Below are 26578 nucleotides of genomic sequence, written 5' to 3' on the forward strand. Positions count from 1 at the left end.
TTAGTAACTATAAATGTGCGTGAGCCGTTGGAGAAGATGCGCACCCAAGTTTTTAATTCTCTTATGCAAAAATGTATTACATACAGTGACTTGTTGTATGACTTGACTTTTCCACTTGTCATTGCAGGAGTAAAAGTTGATGTTGTTACATCTATACATTATTTTGGTCCGAGTCCAGTATGACACAATGGCTGACACAATTTTAGTAATTGCCTAATATGTTACATGTTGTTATCAATGTAAGAAATTACAGTTAATACCAAAAAGGGGAAAAATACCACATGTGATCATCACTAGCAAATTAGTCAGTTATAACCTATACAGTTTGTTTACAATGAGTTTAACATTTGAATATTTTGAAACAGGTTCCAAAATATACGATCGTTTGAAAAAGACTCGCGAAGAAGAGCGTTTGAAGAGAACAATGCTTTCTGAAGTCCTACAATATGTTCATGATGGCAATGCCTGTCAGCAGTGGCTTAAGCGACAAGCTGCTATGTGAGTTTACAATGGTTGTATACTTGCATACATTTTTGTATTAACTTAAAACATGTTAACATACCACCTAGATATTATTAGTAAAATGAACATAAAAGTTTGATTATGGATTTCAACTTTTTTTTGCCAGTTTAACCACTTGCCGACTGCCTAAGGCCGATCTACGTCGGCAGTCAGCCCCTCACAGGCAAAGTGACGTAGGGCTACGTCACTAGCTTGTGAGGGTCTAGGGAGCGAGCGCGCGCCCCCGCGTGGTCACGGACCCCCCCCGCGCGTGTGGCCAGCGGACCCGATGTCCGCCGGTCACTCGGCGATCGGCGGGGGAGAGGGAGAAAGGCAGGCAGCTTGTGTAAACAAGCGACCTGTCATTCTCCTCGGTGTAAAGACACTGATCACACGGATCTACTATGTAGATCCGTTGATCAGTGTCCTTACAGCTCAAGCCACAGCCAATCACAGTAAGAATCACGCCCCTAGGGACACACACAGCCCCTCCCTCCCAAATAAAGTTAACCCCTTCACTACCAGTGTATTTTTACAGTAACAGTGCATATGTATAGCACTGATTACTGTAGAAATGTCACTGGTAACCCCAAAAGTGTCAAAAATGTCAGTCAAGGGTCCGATCTGCCCGCCGCAATGTCGCAGTACCGCAAAAAAAATCGCAGATCGCCGCCATTACACGTAAAAAAAAAAAAAAACAACAAAAATGACAAAAATCTTTCCCTTTGTTAGTAAACGCAATAACTTTTGCGCAAACCAATCAAAATACGCTTTTTGCGATTTTTTTTTTAATTTTTACCAAACATAGGTAGCATAAAACAAATTGGCCGAAAATGTTAAAAAATTTTGATTTTTACATTTTTTTGGGGGGGAATTTCATATAAAAAAATGTGAAAAATATTGCTATTTTTGCAAAATTGACGCTCTTTTTTTGTTTATAGCGCGTGATCAAAAAGTCGCACAGGTGATCAAATACCACCAAAAGAAAGCTCTGTTTGTGGGAAAAAAAGGACGCCAAATTTGTTTAGGTACAGCGTCGCACGACCGCGCAATTGTCCGTTAAATTCACGCAGTGCCGAATGGCAAAATACCCCCTGGTCGGAATGGGGGTAAAATCTTCCGGGGCTTAAGTGGTTAAATTCAACTTTGAAATGCTTCAGAAATCCATACCTTTTCTTGCCCCTTGGGGGGGACACAGGAAATCATTTATAATCAATTCATTTTTCTGGTTATACTGCTGCCAACAGGAGAATTGGACACTGGCAAAAAAAAATTGCAGGCGAGATATAACCATTTCAGCTTTTACTGATGCGGTCTGCAACTTTTTTTTGGATCAAATAGATTTTTATTTACATTTTGTTAAGTTTCACAAGACCGAAAAGACAAACCCACAATAAAAAAAAAAAAAATGAAAAAATGGTAACGGTCCATTAAAGAATCTGTAGTATACACTTCCACCACTATCCTATCATGTGCAGCATAAAAAACGAAATAACAATAGCTTATCAAATACGTACAGTCACATCAAAAATAAGATTGCATAGCTCTGTATTAGCTTGCAATCCAAGTGGTAAATAATGCGCCAGTCACTCCCATCTATTTTCCAAGGGTGTCATAAACATCAATATTTAATATACTAAGTCAATAACAGGTGTACCTAACAAAAAAAAAAAAGAGAGAATTACAGGTGTGGCATAAAAAAAAAAAGTAGGCAAAGCCAACACCAGACCTTCTCTCCTTGCACTTCTGCTGCACCTGCACCAATTAAAATGATAAATCTAGTTTTGTGACAAAGAGGAAAACTTAACCAAAGAACCATAAACAATATAATTTACTTGTATAAGATAAACACTTAAAAATCCATAATGATACGAGGGATAATGGAGCTAGCCCTGGGGTCTGTATCCATAGATTCCACAGCTTATCAAATTTGCAGAGAGTACCTCTGTGTTGTAAAATAGGACACTCTTTGAGGAGGGCAGAATTAACCTGTGTACGCCATTCCTCAAATGTTGGGGGAAAGGGCATAACCACTTGGCAGCAATACATTTACACGCTAAGAATAGCAATCTGGCAATTGGGGTTCTAGTTTGTGGTATGAATTCTTCTTCTTCGTATAATTCTAACACACATGTAAGTGAATCATTGTTCATTTTTACTTGAAAGGACTGGTTTATTGTATCAATAATGAATTGCCATTAGCGGACCAGCTAAGAAATCCACAGGGGAAGTACAGCATTTTGGACAATCTGGACTCTCCCTACTTCTTCATTGATGGAGCCTCATAGGCGTTCTATATGCCCTGTGTATCCTAAAAAGTTGAGACACGAGTTCCCCAAGATCCTTTTCCCACGCTATCCTGCCAGGGATATTAAGATTGAACAGCAACTTAACTAGCAACGTACTATAGAGTGAGGAAATAGTACCTTTCCTATCTGTGCTACTAGCTAGAGAGTCCATTAAAGGAGCGAGGATCAATTTCAGTTTCGCCAATTTGGCCTGTGCTAAAAAGGGCTTGGAGGTACTGAAAATCTACGAGGAGAGATTTCAGACTCCTATTTTAAGTCCTGAAAAGATTGTAATTGATCTTGCATAAACAGTTGATGGAAAATTTGCTCCCCTTGACAATACCAAAAATCAAAACCTTGTTTACCCAACTCCACAAAACGTCAACCCTCCCAGAGGTATAATGAGATACACCCTCATATCCCATAATCCTTTTTATTTCGACCCATACCGTATTCATCAATGTCAATGTGGGATATTGTGAAGAGTCCCTGAACCCTCCACCCCCCGCTTCTAACTGAGCCAGGAGAGGGTATATAGCATCTTGGGAGAGCAGTATAACTTGATTAGGGTCAATCATATTTTGAACTCCTCACCCTGCAAAGTGCTGAAGTTGCGCAGCAAAGAAATTATAATCTTGCATGAGGGACAGCAAGACCTCTGCTGTCTTGAGTCAATTGCAAAATGGACAAACAAATTCTGGAATTGCCTCCTTCTACATGAGATTACGAAAAATGGAATCTGTTTGAACCATGTACGCGGGAAGCCATGTACATGGGATCCACATCCGTGAGTTGTAAAAACAATTCTAGTATGTTTTTTTTGTCTGAGATAAGGTCAGTTTGTTTTGAAATCTTTGCAAATTTCTTAAAAATAAAACATGAAAAAATCACACGTGCATACGTATTCACAGCCTTTGCCTTGACACTCAAAATTGAGCTCAGATGCATCCTGTTTTCACTGATCTTCCATAAGATATTTCTACAATTTGATTGGAGTCCACCTGTAATAAATTCAGTTGATTGGACATAATTTGAAAAGGCACAAACCTGTAAATATAAGGCTGCACAGTTAACAGTGCATGTCCAAGGAATTGTCTGTAGACCTTCAAGACAGGATTGTATCGAGGCACAGATCTGGGGAAGGGTAGGAAAAATTTCTGCAGCATTGAAGGTCTCAATGAGAACAGTGGCCTCCATCATCCATAAATGAAAGAAGTTTGGAACCACCAGGACTTTTCCTAGAGCAGGCTGCCCAGCCAAACTGAGTGATTGGGGGAGAAGGGCCTAAGTCAGGGAGGTGACCAAGAACCCAATGGTCACACTGACAGAGCTCCAGCGTTTCTCTGTGGAGGGAGGAGAACCTTCCAGAAGAACAACCATCTCTGCAGCACTTCACTAATCAGGCCTGTATGGTAGAGTGGCCAGACGGAAGCCACTCCTCAGTAAAAGGCACATTACAGCCTGCCTGGAGTTTGCCGAAAGGCACCTGAAGGACTCTCAGACCATGACAAACAAAATTCTCTGGTCTGATGAAACAAAGATTGAACTGAATGGCAAGCATCATGTCTTGAGGAAACCAGGCACCGCTCATCACCTGGCCAATACCATCCCTACAGTCAAGCATAGTGGTGGCAGCATCATGCTGTGGGGATGTTTTTTAGCAGCAGGAACTGGGAGACTGTTCAGGATGGAGGTAAAGATGAATGCAGCAATGTACAAAGACATCCTTGATGAAAACCTGCTCCAGGGCTCTCTGGATCTCAGACTGGGGCGAAGGGTGATCTTCCAACAGGACAATGACCCTAAGCACACAGCCAAGGTAACAAAGGAGTGGCTAAGGGACAGCTCTGTGAATGTCCTTGAGTGGGCTAACCAGAGCCCAGACTTGAACCAGATTGAACATCTCTGGAGAGATCTGAAAATGGCTATGCACCGACGCTCCCCATCCAACCTGAGGGAGCTTGAGAGGTCCTGCAAAGAAGAATGGGATAAACTGCCCAAAAACATTTGTGCCCAGCTTTGTAGAATTATCCTCAAAAAGACGTGAGGCTGTAATTGGTGCCAGAGGTGCATCAACAAATTATTGAGCAAAGGCTGTGAATACTTATGTACATGGGAATTTTTTTAATTGTTTTTTATTTTTAATAAATTTGCAAACAATTTAAACAAACTTCTTATAACGTTGTCATTATGGAGTATTGTTTGTAGAATTTTTAAGAAAATAATGAATTTAAGTGCCGGTTCACACTACCGCGGCACGACTTTGGGGCCGACCTGTGAAGTCGCGTGCACCGCGACTTGCACGGGCTTCATATAATGAATGTCAATGCAAGTCGCTCCTATGTCGCCCCGAAGTAGTATAGGAACTATTTTCTAAGTCGGAGCGACTTGAGTCGCTCCTATTAGAACGGTTCCCGTAGCACTGCATGGACCACAACTTGTCAGGCTGACCAGTCGCCTGACAAGTCGCGGTAGTGTGAATGGGCACTAATCCATTTTGGAATAAGGCTGTAACATTACAAAATGTGGAAAAAGTGAAGCGCTGTGAATACCCAGATGCACGGTATGCTATTATAATTTTACAGAAATGTCATGTGACTGTCATTTCTTCTAATCATTTTAATTTCTCTGAAAATGCCTTAAATGGCTATGAAAAATGTGTGTCCCCATTACAATAGAAAAATAGTAAGAGAATTTGGTTGTGAGCAGTGCTTATTCATCTGCAGGTTTACATATGTTAACCTTTTTTTTTTTTTTTTTTTTATTTGTGTTTTAGAGACGCTGGTTTATATCAAGTTGTACCTGTTGTTTCAGGTTCAGGTATGAATCTTTAAATTGTTTCATTCATAACTCCTTTTACTATATTACATCTTTATCATTTTTGGATTTGGATGCATTTTATCATGGCTTGTAGTTTCCTGTTGTAAAAATAACATTGTGTTCCTTGTAGACAGAATGTTTCCTAGCTCATAATCTGTAACAGTATGTGCAGGAATTCTTCTCCGGAGAATGAAGTTGTGGCTACTCACAAGGCCAAACTGTTTACAGCCACCTTTTAGATATATAGGTCGATATAATAACTCATATTATGTCATTGTTGTCGTTTTGCTATGTATCCTGTTTGTACACACAGTATTAAAAAGAATCACTCTGTGTTTCTCACAAGCTGAATGGTCTCTGGTTGAACAAAAATGTGTTGTCCAAAATGTATCAATCCGTAATCACTTTCAGTACTTCACTTTGTCCTGCATTATGGTAAAATGCCAGCAAGCTTCAGTGCTTTCCTTTTCAATCATTTTTATTTTTTTATGAAAACACGTTATACAATTACAAACTCTCATTTGAACATAGCTGTGGATATTACCATAACAGTGCAAAGGTATTTTGGCCAATATAAAAACTGATGTACAATATTACAGAATATACATAAGGTACATCCACAACGCAATACAGTGAACAGATCAGGTAAATGAGTCCCGGATTATGCCATCTCGTAAAGATCACCAGCCAAAGGGCACCATAGATTTCAATGCGAGCAAACATTTATCTCTAAGAAGGAAAAGGAACATAGAAAATAGAGGAATGAAAGAGGAAAAGAGAAGTGATTTTGCAACCACACTGCTCAAAGGTGTTTAAAAAAAAAAAAAAAAAAAAAAAAAAAACCCAAAAGGCCGCTAGGCATTTCCTGAAGTATATTTGATCCATAGGTCCCTAGTTTTTTCGAAGGCTGTCATTTTATCATTCAAGATAGCAGAAAGTCTTTCATGAATCCTTATCCAGGATAATTTAGTCTTAAAGCTCAGGACCATGCATTCACTATATCTGGTCTCCCACAGTACACAGAAATGCAATTACAGTATCTTTGTAAATATAAACTGTTAAATACCTTTTTCATCAGCAGTTAGAGCAGTTTTGTGACTTCTTTCAGTGTCTGGTTAAAGCTTGTAGGAGTTTTCATTCTCCCACGATTGTCCTATGAGAATGCAGGACCCCTGACCCTCTGTCTGGAAAGTGCTGATTGCCCTGTCCTGATCACATGCACTCCCAAGAAAAAAAAAAAAACTCTCTAGCAATACACACCAAACTGAGCATGTTCAGCCTGTCCCCTGGCTCTGTAAATACAATATTACGATATATACAATAAAGAGCATGTCATTTTCATAATTGATCAAGACAACAGAGAAAATACAATGTACATGATTGTAAGATTTAGGCAGTATTGGTTTCTTCTGTATTTCTGTTTCAATCATTGTTATTAATATTTTGAAAGAATAACAGGAGCACTGTGTAAAGCAGCGAACAATCCTTACATGCTCTGTTTAGACAATAAGAAATGGTACATAAGTGGGGGGAAATAGAACAACAGAGAATCTTGGCAATCGAGTTAGGTCTTCTCTAAGATCACAGGTGAGCATCTGGCCACCAAAGAAAGTGATCAGGATTAACATGTTTTGTGTGATAACATGGATATAGAACAACAAGAACATTATAAACACTGGGAGGTGGTCATCCATATGATCATCTCTTGAATCATCATATGGGAAAGTAAAACCCAAGACTTTGAGATCGAGACCAAGATCAAGATATAAGCACCGGCGGTAGGCCCACCAGGTTGGAAAGCCCACATCCAGTGAACATGGTTAACAAAAAGTTCTACTCAATTTCCAAACATTGTAACGGTCCCACATATGGGACTCTGGGCCCCCAAATGTAATCCCAAAAACGTAAATAGGGAGAAAGAAAGCTAATAGAGCGTGATACCAAGGCTGGCAGGAGTCAGGGAAACAATGAAAGAGATAAGAAAAGTAGAAGAGAAGAGGAAAGGAAATGGATCCGTCCGGGTATCCTGTATCGACTTATTCGTATGATTAGATTAGTTCATCCAGGACCTGTGAGTAGGCAAGCAAAGGGGACCATATCTTGTCTAAAATAGATTTGTTTATCTCATAGGACACTCACAGTCTTTTTATCCAACATGATCCGTGTGAGTTTTTGTTTTACTATCGCAATGTGTATGACAGGGCTTTTTCACGCTGTCGCTATAGCGATATTGGCTGCTAGAAATATGAAGTAAATTATTGTTAGAGTATGTCTCGGGATATTTTCAACAGGCTTATTTAGTAGGGCAATACAGTAAACCCCCCTCCATTGCGGGGGTTACGTTCCGGACCCAGCCGCGAAAAGTGAAATTCCGCGAAATAGAAAAACCCTATTAAAATGCATTGTAGGTGTGTTTATTTTACTGTCACTGTACGTGTAGAAGCATTTTAAGGTCTTTAAACACACTTTTAAAACAATAGAAACTCATTTAAACACATAAAAGATACTGAGAGACAGAGCAAGAGCTATGGAAAACACAAAAATATTTAATCTTTAATGATTTATATAGTAAAATAACATTACAAAAAAAAACGCGAATTACCGGGACCGCAAAAACTGAACCGCGATGGAGCGGGGGATTACTGTACTCACATCTTTGGTGATATTGACCATCCTGACTGAAAATAAATTAGTGAACCCTCATCCAAAAACGATTAACCTTGGGGCACGACCACCAGCTATCTGTCCACAACCCCTGAAACAGGTAGCCGAGGTGCCTGGGAACATTTTTGACAAGCGCTCCGGCACTAAATACCATCTGGTGGGGACTTTGTAGCCTGCCTCAATCAAGGCAACATTAAGAATACCTTTATGAATTTGTGTACTCCATTTTGGCCAATCCTCCACCTCAGGGGTTATGAACAGATCCCTCTCCCACGCTACCTGGTAAGATAATCCAATAGTAGAGTTAACAAACTGTTTGTATAACATGGAGACACCCCCTCGCAGAGCAGCACCCTGCATGTATCTGTTTTCAAACAATGTTCACACTAAATCAAAGCTTTCCTTCTTCAAAGGTTTGAGAAAGTGGTAAATTTGTTGCAAATGGAAATTCGAGGTGGGAGGCATCTCCAGACTTCCCTTGAAATGGGGGGGGGGGGGCGTATACCCCCATGATCAAAACAGTCACCTACACTGTACGATCCCTTGTTCAACCACCAGCCAAACCTCTCAGGTTGCATGCCCAGGGGAAACGGGACTGCCAAAAAGAGGAGCTACCGTGATGTTCTTCTACAGCTCGTGTCCCACACAGTATAGCTTACAACGTTTCAGAGGAATTCTTCTGTGTTTCTATAAGAAAATTAAGTAATCTATACAGACTGTTAGTACTTACCTCTCCCGTGAGTGGGCAGCACAATATCCTCTATCTTCCAGAACTGAAGCCTCCAGCAAAGTCATCCGCATTCAATACTTCTGTGAGTGATAAATGCATGCATCATCTGCTGCATGCCATGGTTCCTTCCTCAGATCTGTGCCTCACTACAGGACTCAATAGTGATGCAGTGAAAGTGAGAACCACAGCATATGGTGGAGGATGTAGGCATTCAACACTCCCAGAACTATCTAGTAATGGGGTCTGGGCTGAAGGCTGGGGGGGTTCATTCTTGCCACCTGTAGTGGAGGTACGTCTTCACAGTCTTCTGTTGCAGGGACCCATTGTTTAGATTTTGGGGGGGGGGGGGGAAGTAACAAAGTCACTATAATGTACACCTGTCATGAGAGCATTATGCAGAATACCATTGTTGACCTCTGCTTTTGAGAATGTTCGTTATCTAGCTGTCATACTGATGGTTTCGCCTTAGTGCTTTTTAAATCTCTGACCCACAGGAGTTATGAAGATAAGCTTCCCTGACACTCTTTTTAAAAAGTATTCTTGTTCTAGATCTGTGATTCATATATCCTAAAATCACACACACCCAGGCAACTAGCATTATTAGAAACCAGCCAGCAATGACAGCCCCCATACTCCTCTCATGACAGATGAACTTTAAATACAGAAATGGTTATTTATCTCCTATTTTTGGAACTGTATTGTTTTGTATTGTGAGCCTGTAACTCTTCACAGTATGTGCTACTATGAAATGTGTTTCTCTCTACAGTTATTGGAGCTAACCTATTTACTCTTGTAAGAGTTGTGTATTTTTAATGGACCTGCTTGTTCTTTGTGAGAAAGTATATTGGGAACACTCACTGCTTGCAAAACATAGAATGTCAACATTTGCCATTTACTTTTGTATGTCCAACTCCCTTTGTGGGCAGTAGCGCTTGTACTTACATTTTGCCTTTTTTATTTATTTTGAGAATTTCTTATTTTGCTGATATGTACACAAAACAGTAACTGAGTTTTTGCATGACCATTATCTTTCTCAAAGACCATTGGTATTCTCAAATCCTTTAAATTATAATTTTTTGGATGCAATAGGTAGAAGAAGTGCTCCTCCTCTGGACTTGACAGGTCTTCCTGGCACAGAAAAGCTGAATGATAAAGAGAAAGAGGTACAGAATCATGTTTAAAACCAATGCCCAGGGTTGTGTTAACGATGTGATTACTGTTTCAGCTCTGCTTCTGAAAGCAAATGTTGAAACTCCAAAGCATGCATGCTTTCTGTTATCCTTTTTTTCCCCAAGATTACTTGTAATTACTTTTAGTGTATCGTCTTTATCAACATAATGATATAAATTTTGTTTCTGTTGTATAATTTACTGTATGCTTGTTGTGAATAAGTGTGTGCAAGAAACCTTTTTCTGTCATCCATTGAGGCACACAGGAATTTGGGACCTTGGCAAACAAACATTTTTAACCAGCCATTGTATAATACCTCCTGTACCCAGACTTCTTCCATTATTTTCCAGTGTCCTAGGAGCTTTGATGCCATTTCTTTAGTTCTGTGTAAAAATTTAAATTCTTGCAAGCCTTCTCAATTCGTATATTTTTTCCATGTTGAGTTCAATCAAGATTTCTTCCTGCACCACTGCTTGAGCTAGTCTAAACATAGCAGCTATCCGGATTGGCATTTCCTCAGCACTAGTTTTGTAGGCTGTAGACTAGACTCCAGACTAGACATGGGGGACTAGCCTGCAATGTGACTTTTGGCCACTAGGCTCTGCAATCTGTGTTTAGTTAGCCACAATGCACTTTTGGGTCCCGGGCCATGGCACAACCTCAGGTGTGACCCTTTGTCTGAAGACTCACTTAGTGACTAAGGTTGGTCGGGCTGAAGCATTGGGAGCTACCGTACTGCTAGGTGCCATTTCAAATTTTCTTTCACCACAGTAAGGGTTAAGGCTGAGGGTTTGAGCGCTAACCTCATCTGCTGAGCAGAGTGCTGCATGCATTCTTTCTCACCATTTAGCCTTGAGTACGCATCATCCCACTGCTGCTCCTGCTTTACCATTTGGATCTCCATTCTCTAGTCTTTTTCCACTGCCCTCTTACAGCGGTTTGGCCACTTCTGGCTGTTTGAAACCCTTCCCAACACCAGCTGTGCCTGCATTTGTGCGTACTAAATGCCTTGCCTCATATTGGGCCTAGTTGCATTACCGCTGAGTGGGCATAATATGTCTTTGCTAAGGTACAGAGGACAGTTCCACAGCTCATACTCCTCTAGGGGCATTTATCTGGTATTCACAGAAGGAACTTACACACGTAATCTGGGACCCCTATTGACATAGGGTTGTCCTCTTAAGAGTCTACTTCATCTAGATCAAGCGTAGCAGAGATCTATAGTACCTCATGTCCACTATAAACCTCCATGTCCCCTCAGGACTTCCTGAGTGCTTGTGTTTAGGTGTCAGAACACTTAGCCCGCAAAGTTTCTAAGTACACTCCTGTGCCATCCCCTGCAGTGTCTTTCTGACCCTCCTGAACTCCTAAATAAGCCAGGCCTGTGGCTATTGTTCTCCAGTAAAATTCCAAACAGTCTATTGCTTGAGTGATTGTTTTTGCGATACTACAGTCTCCTGAAGTTGACTCAGCTTTTTGAAGCAATATGCAATACTTTGCATCTGGGTCATCAGCCTGCTGTTCTAGACCTTGGGTCTTAAAGCTCCTATATCTTTAAACACCATCTTGCTACACCTGTTATTTGGATAATTTCTCTATTTGACTGGTTTCTGATGTTTCTGACTGGAAACATCCTTGAAGGTTCCTGGATCCCACCTGAGAGTGTGTTAGAACTTTTTCCCTTTTGTAAGGGAATTTTGCTCTGTTTTTACCTTAGATGCATCAGTGATCAACGAAACAACAGGTGGAATGTGTGCTTTTATTTGTGATATCAATGAAAGACAGTACAGTGGAGTAACATTTTGATGACAAGCTTTTGAGACCCACTTTCTTCTTCTAAGGTTTAAGCAGGACTCATGGACAGTGCTCAACTGTGTTGTTGCAAGTGCATTCATATGGCTACAAAGACCTCAAACAATGACAGAAAGTTATTATCTCCTTAAATCCCAGTTTGGATTAACTGGTATGACTCTTTGTCCTATGTTGGTGGTAACTTTAATCTGTTAAACTGTTAGAATGAGTAGATTCCCTCAAAAAGATATCTCTGTCACTGGGGTAGACCCCCATTTCATAGAGCAGTTGGAGAAAATGTCTGTAATCTTGTGTTTTAGTTGTGATGGCTTATTACAAGCATGTTAGCTTGTGTCTCACATGGGACTGATGTCTGTACAAATGTGTAGGGCACTCTCTCTCCTTCCCTTTCAGGGCTTGTAGATCATAGAAAGAATACCCTCCCAACATAGGCTCACCTTAGATTGCTGACTCTGTCCTTTTCAGCCTCCCCATCTATGTCTGGAAGCCTGGATTCTGAGCAAGATATCTTGATGGTCTCCTTGGAGTAAGAAGCTCCTGCTTAAACCTCTTCAACCTATTAATCACGTGAGATGGTCTCCTTTTGGTCTCTGAGGCAAGACGCTGAGTGTGCTGCTCCTTAGAGACAAGGCTGGTGGTCTACACACTGCAGAGTGATGGCTTGATGCTTGTCTCCTGCATAGCAGGAAGTAAGTATTGCTGGAAGACCCCGTTCTTTTCTGGATTGGGACCCTGCTGCAAGTACCAACTACTATGGGGTTAGAACACTTTTGGAGGCCTTTGTGGGACCTGATCGCCAGGAGATGGAGATAGGTTCCCTTTCTGTGTCTGATTCTTGGCCAAGTACTTATGTACTGTATTCCTTCCTCGTTCCTGTTTCTAATCATGGGATTTATCCTATCAGTGTAACTATTACTAAGTATTCTTACCCCTCATTTCTAAGCTGAGGATTCTTCATTGGAATGAAGCGTGTCAGTGGTTCTTGAAACCATGTACTATCAGATTAGATTGCCGGGCTTCCTCTATCAGACCTCCAAGGCACCTCCAGGTGTTTTGGTGGATCCCTGCTCACCCTTCAATTTTTCCAATGTCATGTGCACCAGCCTGGGTTGCAGTATACTGGGTTGCAGTATACCCTCATTCCTGCCTACCGTTGTTCCGGTGCCTCTTTTTTACTCTACTTTATCCTTCAGGCAGCCAGCTTTCGAGGTTGGTACCATTGGGTTTTTCTACCAGTTTCAAGGGTTTATTTAGATGTCTGTTGGGATATTATGCTTTGAGGGCTCTCACATCTCATTGTTATCACGCTGCAAATTTGGTTGTCTGACCAGGCAACCTCTTTTCTTATCTTGGAGCTTCGTTTTCCTGAATTCTAAGGGTCAGGAATAGAAGATCTGTTCCTGCTTACGTTAACTAATCTTTTCTCACTGACCTACAGTGGGTACGGAAAGTATTCAGACCCCCTTAAATTTTTCACTCTTTGTTATATTGCAGCCATTTGCTAAAATCATTTAAGTTCATTCTTCTTCTCATGAATGTACACATAGCACCCCATACTGACAGAAAAACACAGAATTGTTGACATTGTTGCAGATTTATTAAAAAAGAAAAACTGAAATATCACATGGTCCTAAGTATTCAGACCCTTTGCTGTGACACTCATATATTTAACTCAGGTGCTTTCCATTTCTTCTGATCATCCTTGAGATGGTTCTACACCTTCATTTGAGTCCAGCTGTGTTTGATTATACTGATTGGACTTGATTAGGAAAGCCACACACCTGTCTATATAAGACCTTCCAGATCACAATGCATGTCAGAGCAAATGAGAATCATGAGGTCAAAGGAACTGCCTGAAGAGCTCAGAGACAGAATTGTGGCAAAGCACAGATCTGGCCAAGGTTACAAAAAGATTTCTGCTGCACTTAAGGTTCCTAAGAGCACAGTGGCCTCCATAATCCTCAAATGGAAGACGTTTGGGACGACCAGAACCCTTCCTAGAGCTGGCCGTCCGGCCAAACTGAGCTATCGGGGAGAAGAGCCTTGGTGAGAGAGGTAAAGAAGAACCCAAAGATCACTGTGGCTGAGCTCCAGAGATGCAGTCAGGAGATGGGAGAAAGTTGTAGAAAGTCAACCATCACTGCAGCCCTCCACCAGTCGGGGCTTTATGGCAGAGTGGCCCGACGGAAGCCTCTCCTCAGTGTAAGACACATGAAAGCCCGCATGGAGTTTGCTAAAAAAAACACCTGAAGGACTCCAAGATGGTGAGAAATAAGATTCTCTGGTCTGATGAGACCAAAATAGAACTTTTTGGCCTTAATTCTAAGCGGTATGTGTGGAGAAAACCAGGCACTGCTCATCACCTGTCCAATACAGTCCCAACAGTGAAGCATGGTGGTGGCAGCATCATGCTGTGGGGATGTTTTTCAGCTGCAGGGACAGGACGACTGGTTGCAATCGAGGGAAAGATGAATGCGGCCAAGTACAGGGATATCCTGGACAAAAACCTTCTCCAGAGTGCTCTGGACCTCAGACTGGGCCGAAGGTTTACCTTCCAACAAGACAATGACCCTAAGCACACAGCTAAAATAACGAAGGAGTGGCTTCACAACAACTCCGTGACTGTTCTTGAATGGCCCAGCCAGAGCCCTGACTTAAACCCAATTGAGCATCTCTGGAGAGACCTAAAAATGGCTGTCCACCAACGTTTACCATCCAACCTGACAGAACTGGAGAGGATCTGCAAGGAGGAATGGCAGAGGATCCCCAAATCCAGGTGTGAAAGACTTGTTGCATCTTTCCCAAAAAGACTCCTGGCTGTATTAGATCAAAAGGGGGCTTCTACTAAATACTGAGCAAAGGGTCTGAATACTTAGGACCATGTGATATTTCAGTTTTTCTTTTTTAATAAATCTGCAACAATGTCAACAATTCTGTGTTTTTCTGTCAGTATGGGGTGCTATGTGTACATTTATGAGGAAGAAGAATGAACTTAAATGATTTTAACAAATGGCTGCAATATAACAAAGAGTGAAAAATTTAAGGGGGTCTGAATACTTTCCGTACCCACTGTATGTTGATTGTTCAAGGTTCCCTTGGGTGACCTGTTATCCTGGGTCTTTTTTGTGTTGACTGAATCTCATTGTTGGTCTAGTCATTCCCCTTTACAGGTATTTTTGGTGTTCAATCTGTTTTTGGTGGATTGTTGACTGGTTCTCAGACCCTCTCGCTGCCCCTTTCCCCTTGGTCTTGGCAATTTCTCTTTCTTTCCTAGGTCTTTATCATATGGCTCAGAGTTGGGCATTGGTCCTTGAGGTACTTCTGAGTTAGACACTTCCCAAAATTCTTGGGTCTATCAGACTGTTGGCCATCTTTTGGACGTCCAAAACATTTCTCAATTTCCTGTTTCCCAGATGGATGAGAAAAAAATTAAGATTTCTCTTTCGTTCATTGATGGACACAGCTCCATATCTTCTTTGACTCAGGGTTAAGCTTCTCTCCATAGGAGTAGGACTAGGTAGGAAACAAAACTTGACTACACCCCTAGGGCTGTCCTAGGGGGTATACTTCCTACTTCCTGCTATAGGACTTCAGTTTTTCCTGCCTAGTCAGGAGTAAGGACCTGGTTCCCTGCTGGGATCTGTGGTCCTGGCATTGTTTCCCAATTTTAAATGGAATTTTTTTCTTCCTTTTATTATTTTATGTTCCTGTGAGAACTACAATCACCTGCTGACTGGGCGAGGCACTGGATATCCTAGATCCTTACGGTCTTCCCAGTCTAACCAGCGAGCGCGACCTAACTATTAGCTCCGCGCTAGGTTGGCTGTTAGCCACAGCCAGAGTTGCAGCGTACCTCTGGCCCCCTCATTCCAAGATGGCACAGTGGACTGTCGGGAGTGGTGCCGGCTCAGTTTCCCGGGTGTTGTGAGTAGTGTCTCCCTTCTCCTCTGGGGAAATTTTGGGGTGGACTCAGACCCTTCCTTCCTCGAGTTGGTAGACCCCTTTTGTACCCTTCCTTCCCTCATGGTCCCCCCCCTCCCTAGCGGGGTTCCCCTGTACTGGTCGCCCTCACCTCCCCCCCCCCCCTTAGTCCCCCCTCAGGGTGCATGGGCTGTTTTGATTGTCTTGGTGATGGGCTGGAGGGAGGCTGGAGAGCGCCGCCAGCGACTAATTTTTTGATGTTCCTGCGGCAAGCGGGGGGTCACTGTGAGGCCCCCCTGGTGGACTACAAATACCTGTAGGAGTCCCTGAGTGCCATGCGGCGCCGTCATTTTCTTGTGGATGGCTGTATTCAGCTTCGGCGGCCATGTATGTGTGGGAGCGCAGGACAAGGGACAAAAGTCCATCCGTAAATTCGCGGGAGGTTCTAAGAGACCCTGGTCAAAAGTCCAGGTCAAAAGCGGGTTCCACTGGTCCCGCAGACGAGCCCTCCTCTGCCTGAAGGGGCGCCCTCCCTCGTATCTGGGGTGGGGGGACATCTTGTTTTTTTTTCCAAATCCGTGGACCTTGCTCATTCAAGACAAATGGTCCACGAGTTGATTCAGTCCGATTACAAGATCGGTCCTTACCTCCAACAAGGTTCTTTCCTTCCAACTTGCTCCTGTCCCCGGATCGGCTGCAGGGCCTTTATGGGGCAGTGCAGGATCTTCTGTCACAGGGAGTAATTGTTCCGATTCTGGAGTTTGAACATTTTCAGGAATTTTATTCAAATCTGTTTACTGTTCCCAGGAAGGAAGGCAAGATCTGTCCAATTTTGGATCTCAAAGCCCTGATTCGCTTTGAGCGGGTTCAGAAATTTCGAATGGAGTCCATTTGCACAGTGGTGACATCCCTTCATCAAGGGGATTTTCTTGCCTCTCTCGCTATCAAGGACACTTACCTTCATATCCCAATATATGTAGGGCATCAGCGTTTTCTTTGTTTTGCTGTGGGAGAGGAACATTATCAATTCGTGGCATTACCCTTTGGTCTCGCCTCAGCTCCTCGGGTGTTCACAAAAGTGTTGGCCTGGTTTTAGCCTTTCTCAGGCAGAGGGGGATTGCGGTACTGGGGTACCTGGAAGATCTCCTTCTGCGGTCAGAGTCTGCATCTGCCTTAAAAGACGATCTGGACATCACTGTGCAAACTCTGCAAGAGTTCGGCTGGACACTGAATTTTCAGAAATCAGCTCTGACTCAATCCAACAAGCTGGAATACCTGGGCCTGACTTTGGATTCAGCCTCAGCCAGGGTGTTTCTCCCAGAGGCAAAACTGCTGAAGTTGCAGCATGCGATTCAGCCCCTGTTGTCCATCGGTTCGTCGTCTCTTTTAGGATGTGCATACAAGTGCTGGGTTTGATGGTCTCCACCTTCGAGGTGGTTCAGTTTACTCAGTTTCAGTTTTTACCAGGCCTCTGCAAAAGGAGATTCTTGCCAAATGGGACAAGAATCCTCTATCTCTCGACAATCTGATCCTGTTGAGCCGGGGTGCGAGGGGATCCTTGCTTTGGTGGCTCGGTTCCCCAGCGCTTCGACAAGGGAAGTCTTTTCTCACCCTGTACTAGACAGTGGTTACCACGGACGCCAGTCTGTCCGGGTGGGGAGGTGTCTTGAGCACAGATTCAGATCAAGGGGTTTGGACTTGGGAGGAGTCCAGTCTGCCGATCAATATCCATGGAGCTTCGGGCGATCAGGCTTTGCCTGTCCCAGTGGACGGATAGTCTGCAGGTGTGTCCGGTTCGGACAATGCCATGGCTGTGGCGTATGTCGATCATCAACGGGGCACAAAAAGTGCCCTGGCAGCCAGAGAAGTTGCCGGTATTTTAAAGTAAGCAGAATGTTATGTTCCAGCCCTCTCTCCTGTGCACATTCCAGGAGTGAAAAATTGGCAGGCGGACTACCTCAGTCGGCAGGCCCTGAGTCCGTGCGAATGGTCTCTTCATCCGGAAGTGTTTTAACAACTATGTCTCCGGTGGAGGACTCCCAGTGTGGACCTGTTGGCCTCTTGTCTCAACCGGAAGGTTCAGAGGTTTGTGCCAAATCTCGGGATCCCTTGGCCAACGCCGCTGACACTCAGGTGGCCCCTTGGAGTCAGTATCGTCTGATGTATGCTTTTCCTCCACTACAACTTCTGCCGAGGCTTCTGCGCAAAATCGAGGCAGAAGGGATTCCAGTCATTCTGGTGGCTCCAGACTGGCCTCGTCGGTTTTGGTGCGCAGGCCTAGTAAGGCTGGTAGCCGATGTTCCTTGAAGACTCCCTCTCAGAAGATCTTTTGTCTCAAGGGCCGATCTTCCATCCTGCTTTGCGGTCGCTGGTTTTAATGGCCTGGCTACTGAAAGCCAGGTACTGAAGGATAAACGGTTGTCAGATTTGGTAATTCCTACTCTGTTAAAAGCTAGAAAATCTACTTCTAGGAAGATTTATCATAGAGTCTGGAGGGCGTACATTTCTTGGTTTGAACCTCGGTGTGTTTCTCCCCGTTCCTTTTCGGTGTACGGTCTGCTGGAGTTTCTACAAGGTGTAGATAAATTGTTTGGCCCTGGGCCCCATCAAGGGTCAGATTTCAGCTTTGGCAATTTTTTCCAACGCCTGTTTGGCACAAAATACTTGGTTCACACCTTTGTGCAAGGATTTTGCCACTTGGCTCCTCCGGTAAGGTCTCTGGACCCTCCATTGTTGGTTCTGTCGGTTCTTCAAAGACCACCTTTTGAAAATATTTGTGAACTTCCTCTTCTTACTCTGTCACAGAAGGTAGCTTTTTTAGTGGCTATTACTTCTGCACGCAGGGTGTTGGAACTGGCTGCGTTGTCCTGTTGGTCACCTTACTTGGTGGTTCACAGGGACAAAGTGGTGCTATGTCCCTCTGTCGTTCCTTCTTAAGGTCGTCTTGGATTTCCACTTGAATGAAGACATTGTGTTGCCTTCCTTGTGCCCTAAGCCGAAACATCCTAAAGAAATTGCTTTACATTCACTGGATGTGGTTCGGGCAATCAGGGTGTACCTGGCGGCGACTGAGGCGATTAGGAAATTGGATTCCTTGTTTGTCCTTTTATGGATGGATTTTGTAATGGGCAGGCCACATCTGCTGCGACCATTTCCAGATGGATATGGCAGACAGTGGTGCAGGCCTATTTCATTAAGGGTCAGGATCCTCTTTTCCCCGTTAAGGCGAATTCAGCAATGGTGCCCAGTGCCTCCTGAGCCTTCCATCATCTGGCGTCAGTGGTTCAGGTGTGCAAGGCGGCCACATTGTCATCTGTGCATACATTCACCAAGTTTTACAAGGTGGATGTCCTAGCATCGGCAGATGCTGCGTTTGGCCACAAGGTTTTGCATGCCGCTGTTGAAGAGGGCTCCTGCCTCTTGAGGGGTGTATTCCTTCTGGGTGGTGAGCTCCGGTTGTTCCTGGTTGAGCTCCTGGTTTACCTAGTTGGCTATTTTTAGCCCTTTTTTGGGAATTCTGTGCATTGCTGTGTTTTTCTCACCCCTCATGTTGACATTGCTTTGGGACGTCCCCAGAGTCAAAGAAGATATGAAGCTGTGTCCATCAATGAACGAAAGAGAAAACTGTATTTTTGCAGTTGTTATGTATTCTTCTGACACTGCTTGTTACAAACTGAAGTCCTATAGCAGGAAATTGGACGTATACCCCCTAGGACGCCCCTAGGGGGAATACGTCCAATTTCCTGCCACTAGGCATAGTGCAGTTTTGTTTCCACCTAGTCCTACTCCTACGGAGAGCAGCATAACCCAGAGTCCAAGAATATATGGAGCTGTGTCTGTCAATGAACATCAGAGAAAAGGATTTTATGAGAAGACAAAATTCCAGATTTTTGTACTTACTATAAAATCTTTTTCTTTGAGTCCATTTAGGGCAGTGTTTCTCGGCTCCGGTCCTCAGGGCACACTAATAGGCCAGATTTTAAGAATTACCTTGGGGAGATGCAGATTAGAATACTGCAATCACTGAGCAGCAAATTATATCACCTGTGATGGATTTTAGTTTTCTTGCAAACCTGGCCTGTTAGTTTGCCCTGAGGACCGGAGTTGAGAAACACTGATTTAGGGTCACAGGTCCCAAAATGTGTTTTTCTGTTTGTCAGTGTAGCAACTTCCTGTAGGCTGCAGTGTAATCCAACTGTTTCTAAATTCCTGTGTCCCTTTTAATGGGAAAATATATTTACAGTAAGTACAAAAATCATATTTTTTGTTTTAGATAGGGGAAAAATAAAAACTCCTGTCTGATTTTTACTACTTTACTACTATCTGGGAGATTTTGCCTCACTTTTTGACTGTTAAAAGTCTTACCAGACAGGAAATGAGGGAACATCTGTAGCCGGAACACACACAGACAAAAATAAAGATCGAAATTGGGTTCTAGCCTCCCCTTACCCCACTGCAAAAAATTAAAAAGTTTAGTTCTGTCTGCTTCTCTTGCTTTTTATCTGGTAAAATGTTAATAGGACAGGGAGTCCACATCCACATCGCCAGTCCTCAGGAGGGATGTGTTGGAGCTGGAGAGAGTCCAGAGAAGGGCAACTAAACTTATTAGGGGATTGGAAGACCTTAACTATGAAGAGCGGCTGCAATCGCTCGATTTATTCTCCCTGGAGAAGAGACGCCTGAGGGGGGACATGATAGCAATTTATAAATATCTCAATGGGGATCTCAGCTTAGAAAAAAAGCTGTTCATTCGAAGGGATTGCATGAGGACAAGAGGGCATACAATGCGATTAGAGGAGAAGCGGTTTAACCTCAGGCAACGAGGGGGGTTCTTTACTGTTAGGGCTACAAGATTGTGGAACATCTCAAGGATCAGGACATTAAGGGCTATGTGAGATGATTACAGCCACACACCCACACAGGTTGAACTGGATGGACTATTGTCTTTATTCAACCTCACCTACTATGTAACTATGGAGTGAGGGAGAGTCTCTCTAACAAGAGCCCCAGATAGCCGTGAAAATCCAACAGGGGTTCTAATCTTTCCCCACTGCACCGAAGAAAAAAGTTTTGGCTTGCTATACAATAACCCTTAATCCGTGAATCTTATTCAGTGCACCTGGTATGTTTTCCTTCTCTATTCCCAGGTATTAATAATTCGTGGAAATCTGTAAAAACAAAAAAAACAAAATACAATTATAGTTATGTTGTTCGCATTGTCAGGTGTACATTTACATACATTTTGTCTTCACAGCTCTGTCAGGTAGTGAGGTTGGTCCCAGGAGCTTACTTGGAATATAAAGCAGCACTTGTGAACGAATGCAACAAACAAGGAAGCTTACGTCTGGCTCAAGCTCGATCACTTATAAAAATCGACGTCAATAAGACCCGTAAAATTTATGACTTTCTGCTACAAGAAGGGTTTATCACAAAACCTCAGCCATAACAAAATGAACTGCTACATAATTAAAAACATTTTCCAAAAATAAAACCTTCCAAATGTTACATGTAACAAATGTTGTGATTTTAACTGTTGTTACTCTATTGGTTTTGTTCTTTGCAAAGTGAGAATGGCCTCCAAACTGAAAGCTGAAATGTGGAATTGCTTATAACAGTGACTAATGCTGATGGATTGTTGAAAGTAGCTGCAATGACTTGTCCACCAACATGTTAAAATTCAAATCAAGGCTTGGAACAATAGAAATACACCTGGGGGACAGAAATGGGACATGAGATGTAATATTTGCCATAAACCTAGAAACTCAGATATGACATTTCACCTAAATCCAATACTTATATCCTTTGTGATATTATTTCTCATCTAGGCCATTTTCAGTCTAGTTCACTACGTAGGTTTGTGGGTCAACAGCAGATCCATGGTTATTCAAAAGCATTCCAAGGTATACCTAGTGTATGTGATTTCTCCCTCCCCTGGATGTTAGCTTAGCCTTTCTGTTGGATGTGTATGGAACAGTTCAATGATCTTGACTGAACTTCTAAACTTCTTTCCCTGTCTCAGAATGTGAACCCAGCAGTCTTGTAAAGGACACTTCACTTTACTACTGTACTCCTTAGGTCATTACTAGTGTGCTTTTTTCATTCTTACTAAATGCTACAATTGTTGGTTGTTTATTTTGTGACTATGTATGATAAACTTGAAGCAAATGTGTCAAATGTTGTTTCCATAAGCATTTGTTAACAACTTCAACTTTGTGATTCATGGAAAAGATTTGTTCTTTTTTGTTCATTGAGAGTACAGGAAGTCACATACTGTTGGGTTATACAGCCGCCTACTGAAGGATTGGACACTGGCAAGAAAAAAAAAATCTGATGACTAGCCCAGGATAATTCCTCCTCTGCCCAGCATGCCCCAGTTGTTTGCTAGTGTCCTAGATGGATGGGCATATTCTCTTCAGCTCTGCTGATGAGTTTTTTACCTTTTTTTTAATTTTTTCAACTTCAGTTTGACTTCAATCAAGATTTCCTGCTACACTGCTTTTTGGGCTGTTGACTGCCTGGCAGCTTTCCAGATTGGTCTTACCTCAGCCTAGCTTTGGAGTGATGTATCCGGGCTTCTTTGACCTAAATGTTGCTGGGAGTGACCTATGGGGCCTGGATTCCAATTTGTGGTGCTTCCCTTACCTAGCACTGGTAAAAGTTGGTTGAGTGCTTTTTAGGTCCAGAGCGGTTGCCATGTCTTCAGCTATTGCCCTGTCTCTGAAGACTTGCTCTGTTGAATAGGGTGATGGGGCGTAAGTACCAGGATCTCCCTCACTATTTGCATGTCTTGCTGACTCTTGAATTTCCCCACTATCACTGGTTTCACTGCAGAAGGAGTTAACGCTGATGTCATCCACTGGGAGGAGTGTTGCGCTTTGAGCTATTTCCTGTCATTCAGCTCAGAGGAAGCTCTGTATGCAGTTCCTGCTTTGCAAAAGAATCATGAGAAACTCTGATGTCCTCCAACTATTTGACCCTTCTTAGCAACCAGTTGCCTGGGTTTATGAGTACCTAAGGTCTTGTCTCATATCTTGAGATTAGTTACATCACCGCCATGCAGTTGCAACATGCCTGTATCTAGACTAAGCAGGCAGACCCCTTGCTATGGATAACTTCAGCTAGCACTCAGTGATGATTACTGTGATCCCTCTAATGTCACTGACCTTTTAAATCAACTAATGGTGATTTTGAGTCTACTTCCCCAGTCTCCCTTAATTCCATTGTGTGAGGCTGACACTCTGTCACGTTCCTCTGCAGACACACCAAATCTTGTGGCCAAATGTACCCAATCCCTCACCGATACTGACCACAGATGCTCTAAGCACACTCCTGTGCCATCCACTGCAGAGATTGAAAAGCTATTTTTTTATATTAAAGTTAATAACGTTATACTTACCTGCTCTGTGCAATGGTTTTGCACAGAGTGGCCGAGATCCACCTCTTCTCGGGTCCCACGTCAGCATTCCTGGCTTGTCCCTTCTGTCTGGTGCCCCCACAGCAAACCGTTCGCTATGGGAGCACCCGCGCCACTGCTCTTGTGTGTCCATTCACACACTGAGCCATGGTTCGGACCCGCCCCTTCTGTCTCCTGATTGGCTCACTGCAGGAGCTAATGGCCAGTCAGTAGTGCGAGTCTCTGGAGAGGCAAGGCTTTTGTGGACATTGTTCGATCGAGAGGGGGCTCAGGTAGGTATTAGGGGGGCTGCTGCACACAAGAGGTTTTTTTCCTTCATGCATAGAATGCATGAATCTAAAAAAAAACTTTGTGCCTTTACAACCATTTTAATCTCGGATTTTCCCAAGGCCTGAAAATAAGCTAAGCTACTGGTCACAGTGGTGAAGTCCTCACTCTCTATTTCTGAGGAGAGATGTTTTAAGGCATCAAAGTCTCCTGCCTTACCTCAGACTTACAAGAGACCATTTCAGCTACTTTTGATGCAGTATACACTGCCTTGCATTTGGAGGATCGGCCTGCATTCTCCATCCTTGGGTATTTCAGGGACCCTATAGCTGCAAAGATCTGTCCACTACACCTGCTTTATAAGATATTCTTTTATGTGGGCTATGAGCACCCTTAAGGGTCTTGGACTCCACCTGAAAGTGTGTTGGAAATGTTCCCTTCTGAGATGGAATTTGTTTAAAGGTGGTCTTTCTCCGCCATAGATCTGCCAGTGATCCACATTTAACAGAGAGACCACCAGGCCAGTAGAGGGTGTGCTTAGCTTTAAAGATTCTACTGAAATCCCAGTTGTCTCTGTCTCTCTGCCCTCCATCCTTTTTTGGCAGCATTCTTAATCTGTCAAACAGTGGCAGAATGGGGTTGATCCATCAAAAAGGTACTTCCCACTAGAGAGGTAGAACCTTTCCTAATAGGGCACGTAAAGCTGGTGTCTGAAGCTTTACTCTTCAGATGTGATGGCTTGTTAAAAGCATTTAAACGTGTGTCCTTATATGGGTTTGATGTCCATATGGGTGCACAGATTAAGATGCTTGAATGCTGTATTCAAGGAGCGCTAGACTTGGTTGGTCTTCAAAGAACTTTGTCTCTTCGGTTCTACCCTTGACAGTGTCGTCAAGGATTTCCATGGGAGGCCAAAGCTTACATCTGCTTTAGTAAAAAGTCCAAGGGTGGGGCAATTGCGCCCCAGCCCTCATTTGTTTGCTTGTGAAAAGAGTACAACCAGACCCTCTAAGTCTGATTCCCAAAAAGGCTTCAGCATGAAAATTTCCCCCCCTACTCTTCAAGTGACAGGATGATTGTTAATCCTTGGGTCCTTGGGTGGTCTGCCCTGTGAGCATTAAGGCTTAGAGAGAACCCCTTTAGACTCGCACGCTAATCCCTTGCCTCTGGCATTCTCTTCACCTTCCTGAGCCACTGCACAGATAAATATATTTTTCACTTCTGCCTTTGATTTTCCTCAGTCCAGGGTTCCTTGCTCTTGTTTTTGTGTCAGCTTGACCTGTGGCGCTGTGTCCCATCCAGGGCACGACCCTCTGTGTCAAGGTGATTTGCTTCCCTTGGGGCATGTAAGGTCATTAGTAATACCCGGTAGCCTTCATTGTTTATAACTTTTGTCCTTCAGAGGAATTCTCTACCAGGTCATCTATGTCTAGCTTTATCCTAATTTGCCCTAACAGGAATATAAACTCTCCGTGTCACGCCACACACCTGATACTTCTAAGAGTGTGGGCAGCTTTGTCTGTCCTAATGCCCTTTCCTGGCATTCCCATTGTGGGATACTCAGATGACCCCCTGTTAGGAGAGCAGTCACCATGTGCCCAGGCGGGGCAGCTTCTTGAGGGTTTATACACCTGCAAGATTCGGAAGAGTCTCTCTTCATCAGTTTTCAGCATTGGATATTGCCCTTCACCTGTAGGTGACATTAACAACCTAGTTCTATTGTAGCGTGGTCCACAGCATGGTTTCCCTCAGACCCCTCATCATCTGAGAGGGAGTTGCTCCCTTTGAGGAGCATTAAGTGTTGAAGGGCCTTCTTATCAGACGCTCCTCCCTTTCTCCCATCTCATCTATGTCCGCCTCAGCACCTTACTCTGTTGTTGCTGGTCTAATTCCTGAGCAGATCTGTGTGTCTTCTAAAGATCCAATAGTTTCTAGCCTGATTACTCAACTTCCCATTAGAAGCCTGACAATGTCTGTTCTCCCTATATTCGGGGCTTCCGCTCTTTAGAGATTCATCGTCTTTGGTCAGCAATCTTGATTTCTAGAACAGGTGGTTCCTTCTTCTCCTTTGGTCAGATCTCCTGTTATGACCATCAATGGACACCATGTAGGCCTTGCTATGTGTTCATCATCTACAAAGAACAGGATTCCTTCCTGCATCAGGAGAAATTGTTTGGTTCAGTTGTGGGCGGTATCTTGGGGTTCAGCCTTTCCCCTAAAGGTGATCTTTGATTTACCTGTTAAAAAAAGGTGATCTCTCAGAATCCAATTATTTTAGTAGGTGGCTTGTGGATATGAAGAAGAGGTTCGTGCCCTAAGTTGCATCTCGGACCCTAAGGGATTTTGGAGGAAGGCCCCCATGTCTCCATGAATTCCCCTGTTGGGGACAAAGTCTTAGGGAGTCCACCTGAGGTTTAGACCTCTTTTCCTTGGCTGCTTCTCAGATTTGTGAAAAAGGCTTTGTTCTGGTTTCACTCGCATGCCTTCCATGCATCTTACCTCTTCATTCATGTTTGTGTTCTGGTGATTCCTTGCATGTTGAGTCATTCCTCTCTAGTTGGTGACCATTTCTTCTTGGTCTTGGGTTTCAGATTAATTCTCTGCTTCTCTGATCATGTTGGCAGTTTACTGCATTAGGCAGAAGATCTAACCTCCATGGTTTCAGATTTAGGTATTGGTTCCGTTAGGTGCCAATTGGGATGCCGATTGCTGCTTTTGCCCACCTGCACTGCTTTTGGACATCTTAATAGTATATGACTTCATGTGTCTGTCAATAGCTAAAAAAGCAAATGGAATTTGTACTCTCCAAAAAATCTTTTTCTTGAAGTCCCTTAAGGGACACAGGTCCCAACCCCTCTACATGGACTTGGTACTGAATGCTACAAACAGTTGCATGCTGGGTAGAAGGGGCCAAGCCCAACCCCTGAAAAACAACCCCACACCATAATCTCCCCTCCACCAAATGATTTGGACCAGTGTACAAAGCAAGGT

General features: G+C 43.3%; 1 protein-coding gene across 1 annotated transcript in view; it reads left to right on the top strand.

Moving 5' to 3' along the window:
- Positions 1-21463, top strand: part of TADA2A (transcriptional adaptor 2A) — a 73069-nt gene extending 51606 nt beyond the window's left edge. Inside the window, exons 12-15 of the mRNA XM_082245239.1 lie at positions 366-498; positions 5566-5609; positions 10093-10166; positions 21161-21463. Coding sequence (XP_082101365.1) covers positions 366-498; positions 5566-5609; positions 10093-10166; positions 21161-21352 — 443 coding nt within the window. The 3' untranslated portion in view covers positions 21353-21463. The remainder of the gene's footprint in view (positions 1-365; positions 499-5565; positions 5610-10092; positions 10167-21160) is intronic.
- The last annotated feature ends 5115 nt before the right edge of the window (positions 21464-26578 follow it).

Source organism: Pelophylax lessonae (assembly GCF_965119305.1).
Source record: "Pelophylax lessonae genome assembly, chromosome: 2".
NCBI classification, from domain to species: domain Eukaryota; kingdom Metazoa; phylum Chordata; class Amphibia; order Anura; family Ranidae; genus Pelophylax; species Pelophylax lessonae.